Source organism: Ranitomeya variabilis, chromosome 2, assembly GCF_051348905.1.
Source record: "Ranitomeya variabilis isolate aRanVar5 chromosome 2, aRanVar5.hap1, whole genome shotgun sequence".
Taxonomy (NCBI): domain Eukaryota; kingdom Metazoa; phylum Chordata; class Amphibia; order Anura; family Dendrobatidae; genus Ranitomeya; species Ranitomeya variabilis.
In genome coordinates, this window is record NC_135233.1 from 799,051,642 (window position 1) to 799,063,755 (window position 12,114).

General features: G+C 42.3%; 1 protein-coding gene across 1 annotated transcript in view; it reads right to left on the bottom strand.

The window, feature by feature from the left end:
• The window catches only part of LOC143807873 (CD109 antigen-like), a 159,120-nt gene that overhangs the window by 93,101 nt on the left and 53,905 nt on the right, over window positions 1–12,114 (bottom strand). Inside the window, exons 16-18 of the mRNA XM_077289890.1 lie at window positions 11,957–12,094; window positions 11,696–11,722; window positions 11,535–11,580 (exon numbers count right to left, since the gene is read on the bottom strand). Coding sequence (XP_077146005.1) covers window positions 11,535–11,580; window positions 11,696–11,722; window positions 11,957–12,094 — 211 coding nt within the window. The remainder of the gene's footprint in view (window positions 1–11,534; window positions 11,581–11,695; window positions 11,723–11,956; window positions 12,095–12,114) is intronic.

The window sequence follows — 12,114 nt, forward strand, 5'->3', positions numbered from 1 at the left end:
TGTGCCTGCAGGTCTGAATGAGTCCATGACAATGGCCATTCAGATCGATAGGCGTCTGCGGGAGCGCAAACCTGTGCACCATCTGGCGGTATCCACTGAGAAGACGCCAGAAAGCATGCAGTGTGATAGAATTCTGTCCAGAAGCGAGCGGCAGAATTTTAGACGGAAAAATGGGTTGTGTTTCTATTGTGGGGATTCTACTCATGTTATATCAGCGTGCTCTAAGCGTACTAAAAAGCTTGATAAATCCGTTTCCATTGGCACTTTACAGTCTAAATTTATTTTGTCTGTGACCCTGATTTGCTCTTTGTCATCTATTACTACTGACGCCTATATCGACTCTGGCGCCGCTTTGAGTCTTATGGATTGGTCCTTTGCCAATCGTTGTGGGTATGATTTAGAGCCTTTGGAAACTCTTATTCCTCTGAAGGGGATTGACTCCACCCCATTGGCTAATAATAAACCACAATACTGGACACAAGTGACTATGTGTATTAATCCGGATCACCAGGAGACTATTCGTTTTCTAGTGCTGTATAATCTACATGAGGATTTGGTGCTGGGATTGCCATGGCTGCAGTCTCACAACCCAGTCCTTGACTGGAGAGCTATGTCTGTGTTGAGCTGGGGATGTAAGGGGACTCATGGGGACGTACCTTTGGTGTCCATTTCATCATCTATTCCCTCTGAAATCCCTGAGTTCCTGTCTGATTATCGTGACGTCTTTGAAGAACCCAAGCTGGGTTCACTACCTCCGCACCGTGAGTGCGATTGTGCTATAGATTTAATTCCGGGTAGTAAATACCCAAAGGGTCGTTTATTTAATCTGTCTGTGCCTGAACATACTGCTATGCGAGAATATATAAAGGAGTCCTTGGAAAAGGGACATATTCGTCCATCGTCATCTCCCTTAGGAGCCGGTTTTTTCTTTGTGTCAAAAAAAGACGGCTCTTTGAGACCATGTATTGATTATCGGCTTTTGAATAAAATCACGGTTAAATATCAATACCCATTGCCGTTGCTGACTGATTTGTTTGCTCGCATAAAGGGGGCCAAGTGGTTCTCTAAGATTGATCTCCGTGGGGCGTATAATTTGGTGCGGATCAGGCAGGGGGATGAGTGGAAAACCGCATTTAATACGCCCGAGGGCCACTTTGAGTATTTGGTGATGCCTTTTGGTCTTTCTAATGCCCCTTCAGTCTTCCAGTCCTTTATGCATGATATTTTCCGCGATTTTTTGGATAAATTTATGATAGTGTATCTGGATGATATTCTGATTTTTTCGGATGACTGGGACTCTCATGTCCGGCAAGTTAAGAGGGTTTTTCAGGTTTTGCGGTCTAATTCTCTGTGTGTCAAGGGTTCTAAGTGCGTTTTTGGGGTTCAGAGAATTTCCTTTTTGGGATATATTTTTTCTCCCTCTTCCATTGAGATGGATCCTGTCAAGGTTCAAGCTATTTGTGATTGGACGCAGCCCTCTTCTCTTAAAAGTCTTCAGAAATTTTTGGGCTTTGCCAACTTTTATCGTCGATTTATTTCTGGTTTTTCGGATGTCGTTAAGCCATTGACCGATTTGACTAGACAGGGTGCTGATGTTGCTAATTGGTCCCCTGATGCTGTGGAGGCCTTTCAGGAGCTTAAGCGCCATTTTTCTTCTGCCCCTGTGTTGCGTCAGCCTGATGTGACTCTTCCTTTTCAGGTTGAGGTCGACGCTTCTGAGATCGGAGCTGGGGCAGTGTTGTCGCAGAAAAGTTCTGACTGCGCCGTGATGAGGCCTTGTGCCTTCTTTTCCCGTAAATTTTCGCCCGCTGAGCGGAATTATGATGTTGGGAATCGGGAGCTTTTGGCCATGAAGTGGGCGTTTGAGGAGTGGCGCCATTGGCTCGAGGGGGCCAGACATCAGGTGGTGGTATTGACTGACCACAAAAATTTGATTTATCTTGAGACCGCCAGGCGCCTGAATCCTAGACAGGCGCGCTGGTCATTATTTTTTTCTCGGTTTAATTTTGTGGTATCGTACCTACCAGGTTCTAAGAATGTTAAGGCGGATGCCCTTTCTAGGAGTTTTGAGCCTGATTCACCTGGCAACTCTGACCCCACAGGTATTCTTAAGGAGGGAGTTATCTTGTCAGCTGTTTCTCCAGACCTGCGGCGGGCCTTGCAGGAGTTTCAGGCGGATAGACCGGATCGTTGTCCGCCTGATAGGCTGTTTGTTCCTGATGATTGGACCAGTAAAGTCATCTCTGAGGTGCATTCTTCTGCGTTGGCAGGTCATCCTGGAATTTTTGGTACCAGGGATTTGGTGGCAAGATCCTTCTGGTGGCCTTCCCTGTCACGAGATGTGCGAGGCTTTGTGCAGTCTTGTGACGTTTGTGCTCGGGCCAAGCCTTGTTGTTCTCGGGCTAGTGGATTATTGTTGCCCTTGCCTATTCCTAAGAGGCCTTGGACACACATCTCGATGGATTTTATTTCAGATCTGCCTGTTTCTCAGAAGATGTCTGTCATCTGGGTGGTGTGTGACCGTTTTTCTAAGATGGTTCATTTGGTTCCCCTGCCCAAATTGCCTTCTTCTTCCGAGTTGGTGCCCCTGTTTTTTCAAAATGTTGTTCGTTTGCATGGTATTCCTGAGAATATCGTTTCTGACAGAGGGACCCAATTCGTGTCTAGATTTTGGCGGGCATTCTGTGCTAGGATGGGCATAGATTTGTCTTTTTCGTCTGCTTTCCATCCTCAGACTAATGGCCAGACCGAGCGGACTAATCAGACCTTGGAGACATATTTGAGGTGTTTTGTGTCTGCGGATCAGGATGATTGGGTTGCTTTTTTGCCTTTGGCGGAGTTCGCCCTCAATAATCGGGCCAGCTCTGCCACCTTGGTGTCCCCGTTTTTCTGTAATTCGGGGTTTCATCCTCGATTTTCCTCCGGTCAAGTGGAATCTTCGGATTGTCCTGGAGTGGATGCTGTGGTGGAGAGGTTGCATCAGATTTGGGGGCAGGTGGTGGACAATTTGAAGTTGTCCCAGGAGAAGACTCAGCTTTTTGCCAACCGCCGTCGTCGTGTTGGTCCTCGGCTTTGTGTTGGGGACTTGGTGTGGTTGTCTTCTCGTTTTGTCCCTATGAGGGTTTCTTCTCCTAAGTTTAAGCCTCGGTTCATCGGCCCGTACAAGATATTGGAGATTCTTAACCCTGTGTCCTTCCGTTTGGACCTCCCTGCATCCTTTTCTATTCATAACGTTTTTCATCGGTCGTTATTGCGCAGGTATGAGGCACCGGTTGTGCCTTCCGTTGAGCCTCCTGCTCCGGTGTTGGTTGAGGGTGAGTTGGAGTACGTTGTGGAAAAAATCCTAGACTCCCGTGTTTCCAGACGGAGACTCCAGTATCTGGTCAAGTGGAAGGGATACGGCCAGGAGGATAATTCTTGGGTCACTGCATCTGATGTTCATGCCTCTGATCTGGTTCGTGCCTTTCATAGGGCCCATCCTGATCGCCCTGGTGGTTCTGGTGAGGGTTCGGTGCCCCCTCCTTGAGGGGGGGGTACTGTTGTGAATTTGGATTCTGGGCTCCCCCGGTGGCTACTGGTGGAATTGAACTTGTGACATCATCTTCCCTGTTCACCTGTTCTGATTAGATCTGGGTGTCGCTATATAACCTGGCTTCTCTGTTAGATGCTTGCCGGTCAACAATGTTATCAGAAGCCTCTCTGTGCTTGTTCCTGCTCCCAGACATCTACTAGATAAGTTGGACATTCGTCCATGTTTTGTTTTTGTATTTTGGTTCCAGTTCACAGCTGCAGTTTCGTTACTGTGTCTGGAAAGCTCTTGTTGATCAGGAATTGCCACTCTGGTATTATGAGTTAATGCCAGAGTCCTAAAGTAATTTCTGGATGTGTTTTGTTAGGGTTTTCTACTGACCATGAAAGTATGCTTTCTGTCTTCTGCTATCTAGAAAGCGGACCTCAAATTTGCTAAAACTATTTTCCTGCTGCGTTTGTTGTTTCATCTCATATCACCGCCAATATATGTGGGGGGCTTCTGTCTCCTTTTGGGCATTTCTCTAGAGGTGAGTCAGGTCTTATATTTCCCTCTGCTAGCATTATTTAGTTCTCCGGCCGGCGCTGGGCATATAGGGATAAAAAGTAGGACATGCTACCTGGCTACTTCTAGATGATGCGGTAGGTTTAGTTCATGGTCAGTACAGTTACATCTTCCAAGAGCTTGTTCCTATAGAGGCTTATGCTAGTTCTCTGGCCATGGAGATCATGACAATGCAGCTGTGCTCCGTGCTTGTAATTCCCCTGCGAATGAATGAAATGTAGGTCATTGACCTACATTTCATTCAGTCGCGGTGATGCGCCCTCTGCTGGATGTTCTCATGAACTGCAGCCTGGGAACTTTTTCCCACGCTCCAGGTCATATGAGGACATCCACCAGGGGGCGCATCACCGCGAATGAATGAAATGTAGGTCAATGACCTACATTTCATTCATTCGCAGGGGAATTACAAGCACGGAGCACAGCTGCATTATAGCAGGGCTCCTGCTTGTAATATTAGTTAACCCCTTCAGATGGATTACATCGTTGGACCTGACAGTACATCAGAAGGTATGTATCTTGTGCGTTTATTATGTTGCCAAGCGAGGGACTGCAAATGGATTTGAGAGAACAATAAATTATTACAACAACCGCTGTGTTTATTTCATTAAAATCCTTTTTAATCATGTGTGTGTGTGTTTTTTAACCCTTTCCAACAATTGGATTAATAATGGATAGGTGTCATAATTGACGCCTCTCCATTATTAATCTGGCTTAATGTCACCTTCCAATAGCAAGGTGGCATTAACCCTTCATTACCCCATATCCCACCGCTACAGGGAGTGGGAAGAGAGTGGCCAAGTGCCAGAATAGGCGCATCTTCCAGATGTGCCTTTTCTGGGGTGGCTGGGGGCAGATGTTTGTAGCCACGGGGGGGCCAATAACCATGGACCCTCTCCTGGCTATTAATATCTGCCCTCAGTCACTGGCTTTACCGCTCTGGCGGAGAAAATTGCGCGGGAGCCCACGCCAATTTTTTCCGCCATTTAACCCTTTATTTTAGCAGCTACAGAGCTGAAATTTTGCACATACACACTACTAACATTAGTAGTGTGGAATATGCAAAAAAAAGGGGGATATGAGATGGTTTACTGTATGTAAACCATGTCTCATATCCTGTCGGGTTTGTGCAGGAGAAATGAAAAGCCGGCAATTGAATTACCGACTTTTCACTAACACCGCTGCGTATTTCTCGCAAGACACACTGCTGGTCCGTGTGGAATCCGTATTTTTCTCGCCCCCATAGACTTTCATTGGCGATTTTTTTGCGCAGTACGCTGACAAACGCAGCATGCTGCGATTTTGTACGGCCGTAGAAAGCCGTATAATACTGAACCGTAATATACGGCTAATAGGAGCAGCCCCATTGAGAATAATTGTGCCGTATGTAATGCGAGTTTTACGGACGTAGTTTCTGCGCTCTTACGTCCGTAAAACTCGCCAGTGTGACGCCGGCCTTAGAGCTGCTTACAGAGTCTTGTTGTCAATGGCCCCTTCATATATGTTCCTGACGAAATCTTCTCTTTGTGGCAAAATATCATATGAGGTATCGCAGACTGAAAATACGGATTTGAATATGACTATGTGTCGTGACATTAAATAGTGAGCAGGCAGAACAAGATACAGTTGGCTAATAAAAGTGTAAGTCAGTGTCCACATAAAAATAGACACGCCTATAAATGTTAGGCATAGTGGGAGAAGGGTGCGCCCTTGCTCATTTGGACAGTCCTGGATTCAGGCCATCAAATACACGGTTCAAGTTATTAAGAACAGAGCAAGAGAAAAATAGACAAAAGGGTCAGTAGTAATATTAAAAAGTACAATATTTTATAGATCAAGAATATTAGTGTACAATGGTAGGAAGAACAACCAGGAGAAAAATGTGGGTGCTAAGCCAAGTGACAGGCAGATATTAACCCCTTCCCAATCTTGGATGTATCCATACGTCCAGGTCACTAGGTGCTTACCAACCTTGGAAATATGGATACATCATGACAATTTTGCTACGTGAATGACCGTTGCTGTGTGTCAGCTGATTCTGACAGCTGACACCCGGCACTTCGTGAAGGAGAGGTGCTTTAACCCCCTAAATACTGCGATTGCTAGAGATCGCAGCATTTAGCAGGCATGCAGAGGGAGGGAGCCCCTCTGCACTTTGGTCGGCTCCCCCGTGACGTCATCATGGGGGCCCGATCATTGCCATGTTGACCAGATGTCATCATAACAACATCTGCATCACTAGACACTAGAAAGTTAGTTAGCTCATGCACACTGCATGATCTAACTAACGTGTCTGCAGGACTAACAGTTCTAATGCATTGCAATGCAATAGAACTGCAATAAGACTGTAAGAAGTGAAAGCTGCATAGAGGGACTTAGTAAAGAAAAGTAAAAAATAAAGTAAAAAAAATTGTAAAAATATATTTTTTTAAAAATCACATAATAATAATAATAATAAAAAAAACAAATATATATTATACCCATAAAAAATTTTTTAGGAAAAAAAATAATGTACTTGTCACTACAACGCACTGGTGACTACAACGTACTGGTCACTACAACGTACTGGTCACTACAATGTACTGGTCAGTACAATGGCAGTTTGCAATTTTCACTTTGCAACATCCACTACTTCTTGTTTCTGAAAAACACCCATGGAATCAAAATCATCACTACACCTGTAGATAAATTCCCTAAGGGGTATAATTTCCAAAATGGGGTCACTTGAAGTGGAATTCTGCTCTTCTAGCACTTAGGGGATCTGTATATGGAGTCCGCAAACTATTCTAGAAAAATATGCTCTTCAGGAGGCAAATAGCGCTCCGTCCCTCCAGAGTTTCACCGTATAGCTAAGCAGTATTGTACATCCTCATATGAGGTATTTCCACGTTCAGCAGAAATTGTGGCACAAAGTTTGGTGCCACTTTTACCAATTTCCCAGTATGAAAATGTAAAATCTGGAGCTAAAACAAAATTTTGGTGGTAAAATGTAATTATTTTTTTCTTCACAGACCAATTGTAAGAAATTCTGTGACCCACCTGTGGTGTCAATATCATCACTGCACCAATAAATTCATTAAGAGGTGTAGTTGGTAAAATGGGGTCTCTTAAAAGGGGTTCTGCTCTCCTTGCTCTTTAGGGGCTCTCCCAATGTGACATGGCACCCTCAAACCAGTCCAGCAAAAACTTAACTTCAATATGTCGCTTCTTCCATACTGACTTTGCACTGTGCCTCAAAAGTAGTTTTCGATCAGATATAGGGGATCAGTGTACTCAGGAGAAATTGAACAACAAATTTTCATGTCAATTTTCTCCTGCTATCTTTGTGAAAATAAAAAATATGAGGCTAAAAAACATTTTTGGGGGAAAACATTTTTTTTTCATTTCCACAGATCAATGTAGAAAAATTCTGTGAAGCACCTGGGGGATCAGGGTGCTCACCGCACATCTAGATAAATTCCTTGAGGGGTTTAGTTACCAGGGTCACTTGTGGGGCTTTTCCACTGTTTAGGCACATCAGGGCCTCTCCAAACTTGACATGAAACCAGCAGACTTTTCCATCAAAGTTTGTGTTCTAAAACGTCACTCCTTTTCTGAATCCTGTCGTGTGCCCAGACAGTAGTTTACCCCATCCGTATCAGTGTACTCAGGAGAAATTGTTCAACAAATTGGACTCTTGTTACACTCAGAAAATGTCAACATTTGGGGCTAAAAAACATTTTTGTGGGAAAAATGTGTTGCTTGTATTATTTTCTTGGCTCAATATTATAAACTTCTGGGGGTTCAAGGTGCTCACCACACATCTAAATACAGTCCTTAAGCGGCCTAGTTTCCAAAATGGTATAACTTGTGGAGGGTTTTCGTTGTTTAGGCGCTCTCCAAACACAACATGGCATCTGCTAATTATTCTAGCAAATTTTGAATTCAAAAAGTCAAATGAAACATTTCCTCCTTCCACATTGCATTAATTCCTGTGAAGGAGCTGAAGGTGTAATATACTTCTTGAACGTGTTATTGAGCAGCTTGACCCCTCAAAGTCACTTCAAATGTAATGTTGTCCCTAAAAAAATAGTGTGCTGGAGGAAACTTCTGGGTTTCAAATCATTGAAAGTAGGAAAGCATGTATAGAAGTTGTGCCTGGATGTGTGTAGTGGTGTGACAATGCACTTAAAACATCTCACCCTCAGCTGTATTCCTGAAGTTGCAGCACCCTCCCCTGGCTGACAGGTTGTTTGCTCTGGTACATAGCCACTGACCTGTAAGGGGAGGTTGCTGCTAAGTAGGAAATTCATCGTAAGACTGAGAAACTAAAAGCTCATCATCACACCCTAATGCACTTCCAAACACAACTTAAAAATTTGATTTCTCACTACTGGAGCAATGCTTTCGGGTTATAAAGGAATTGTCAGGCTTACCTTTCAAAGGCTAACCAGTCATATCAATTGTGCGAGGTGGTAAAAGTTTATGACAGGTTCCTTTTAAAAATAAATATCTCCACATACTATGTGTTCTTTTTTGGTTAAAACCTTCTATAAAATCCAAAAGCTAAATTGCACTGCAAGAAAAAGGCATTGTAGCCTCTGGTGTTGTGGGGGTGTTTGGATGTTATAACAAGTTATGAATTGTCAACAATAGAAATTCTCTTGCTTGAATCTTACCGTGACATAAGTTCTTAAAGGCATTGCCAAGACCAGGAAGACCAAACCATTATCCTCACATTGGCTAAAAAATTTTGTCTAAGGATACAAAAACTTCCACTTTGTTCTGTCCAAATTAGTTTGTGCACAAATGAATAAAATAACTTATATTGTAACTAGATAGCCAAAACTAAGTATAATGGTCCGAGCCTCTACGCTACTCTTCCTGGCAGTGCGGCAAAAAGTGTTACAGCAGACAATACATGGAGTCTGTGTTTTGTCAGCTTTTATTACTAATCCTACTGGACCAATTCTACCGGTAATCATTTTAACAGAATTTTTTTTTTTTTAACAAAAGTTTGTCTTGATATTAAATTGTACTACGGGCAGGTGGTTTAAGAATAAATCTAGATGACACAAAATTTAAGGAACTTGTCAGGGAAATGCCTGGAGACATAAGCAAGAGTAACCATATAATCATCCACTAGAACCCCGTGAGTAGCAAGCAGAAGTTTGGTGGAAGACTTCCAGCATACAGACATAGATTTACATGTACAGAATATGAATATTTAGGCTAGTCAAGCTTGTGCCAGTGAATATAATTATTACATTGAGGTGACAACTACAGGTAAGTGATATTTACAGAGTATTCTCATGTTATTAAATTGCTTTAATTAATTATTTAGACAGGATGAAAGAAAATAAGTAGTTTTCTTTTTCTATTTGCTCTTATTTTCATGCTGTAAAAGATTTTAGCTGACATAGTTTACAGCTGGTTTTCAAGAAGATCAAGGACCAGACTTTCCTCAAACTATGGCAAGTGTGCAAAGTAGCTACATTCCCTCCACCTCTTTCTAGCCCATTGACTTCTACACAGCAACTAGCTTCTCTCCTTCCTCTCAGCTCCTGATGAGTTGCAGTTATCAGTCCTGTGTAAGCATCATTGCTGTTACTGTCATGAGATGAGCGCTTATTCATATGCCCTATCATCTCTATATGCAAATACAGTGACAACAATGTAGAGTTCAGAACAAACCAATGATAGCTGAATGTATTATAGCAGAACTTGTGCTGAGCTTCATATGTCTGCTAACACTACAGCCATACTGCTCCCCAAATCTGTCATCCATGTAGGAAAACCAGACCAACTAGAAACCAGGAAGTAAGGAGAATGTATAGTTGTGAGCTGCTTAAGAAACAAATTGAGAATATCCCTTTAATACACTTGTTTATTGCTATAGGCCCTTTTTGTTATGCTTAACGATGGTGAACTGACCTCCTGCTAGCCAGCAAGAGCAGTGTGTTAGTCACACTTGGTGTTAGCTGTCACACTGCCGTGCACCCTTGAGGGCCAGGTATACTCTTCATTCGCCTCCCGATCCTTGCAAGGAGGAACTTTAGCAGAGCCCTTCCCAGGTGCGAGCAGCACAGTGTCTTGTGATCAAAAACACAAACAGCAGACAAGGCAAACACACCAGAAGCAAGAAACAACAGTGCAACTGCATGAACAAAAGGTGAACAATGATAAACCAAACACAGGCACCAAAGCATGAACCTCCTCAGAAGAACCTCAACACTGACCTTAACCATCATCCAGAACTGGGAATAATTATCAACAAAAGGAGGAAACAACAAGTTTAAATCTGCCTCCCAACAGTCACCTCACCAGCTTGGGGCAAAGCACAATCTCCACTCCCAGACCATAGAGACACCAGAGGAGGGGAGAGAAGACTGGAGGGAACCTCAACCCTTCAGACTGCCCCCGCAGGTACAGCATCCCGCACCCCCTGACAGAACTAACACCAGGGGACCTGGGGTCCCCACACAGCAGCGGCGTCCCAACGATGCTACGAGTGCATCTTCTAGAATGCAATATCTGGACTGAGCAAGCACACCCTCAAGCTCCGCCCCCCCTGGAGGTGACACCCCACACCTCATGACCAATGAAGGGCATAAGGTGACCCGCCAGAGAGACAGACCCTACCCAGGAACGTGAGGGGCCTGTTCAGGTACGGAGCTATCATTCTTGACAATTTTACATACAGCAATTTTTGTTAACCACTTTATCGAAGCTCTGATGGACACTTCAATGATTGCATTTCTTGCTGCCAATGGGGTGAAGTTTCTTAAAAGATCAACATTAAAATTATTCTTGACTTTTCTAAACCTTTACCCATTTTCTACCAACAAATTTATTATTTTTTCATGCATTTACAATTTTAAATAGAAATTGCTCAGAAATAAGTGAAAAATATGCTACAAAAATTTGCATATTTGGGCCTCAAACAGGATATTTTACCAAATTTTTCATGTTGCGTTTTACACACAATGTAATAGTGGCTACAGCGTGGAATACAAATTTTCTTTGTAAAATAGATGTTCAATGAAGACAAATAGTTACATTACTGAGAAAGGAGATGGCTGCTGCTACTGATAAGATCATCCTCCCCTCTACATAGAATCTTTTGAGTAACATCTGCCATCCCCTATCTCAGTAATGTAACTATTTGTCTACACTGAATGCAGATTTTTGCCATGAATTCTGAATTTGGAAATTGACAGATCAGTCCTGGTGGAGAAAGAAGCAAACTTCTTTGATAAGATATAATAGAAAGTTGCTTATTTTCATGTGTGCTATTGATTTATTAAATAAAAATGAAAATGTTGGTAACTCATTAAGTCCTGAACAAAAATGAATATGCAATCTATTTTCCACACAGCATTATTTATTTAGTAAATAAACGGATGGATGGATATTTTAAATTAAGTTTCTAGTATTGGTTCCTAAAAATTAATAACAAACTTACCATTCAAAATTTGTACTACAGCATCAGACAGACTTGTGAGGGAACTCTTGGAAATACAAAAATATAAACTTTACTTAAGTATTCAGGAAACAAATTGATGCCATTATTTATAAATCAAAATCAAATTATACAATAAAATATACTTTTATATATGGACTCACCTGATAATCTAAATTTAGTTCATCTATCTACAAAAGAAAGCAAAGAAAAATGTTATTATAAGTCTAGATTGTTTATTTTTGTAAATAACAATGACTGGTGGGGTTAGGTTTACATTTTTTACAGTAAAAATTGACAAATGACTCCATCATAGAAAAAGTCTTGAAAAAAAAGCTCTGGGCTAGCATATACACTTTGGTAGTATTCTAAATGAGTTGTCCGGCTTTGAGGTACAAGTCTGCAGTCACTCTATGAATACTCACTCTGGTAATATTTATGTTATTTCTGTCTTCTAGGGAAAAAACTTGCAAACCCACCAAAGACCGGGTCTCTTTCACACTGATAGATAAGGACACATTTTCTAATGGGTTTGCTCTGCTTTTACTCCATGATAAAGTCACCTAAAAAAACAATAAAATAT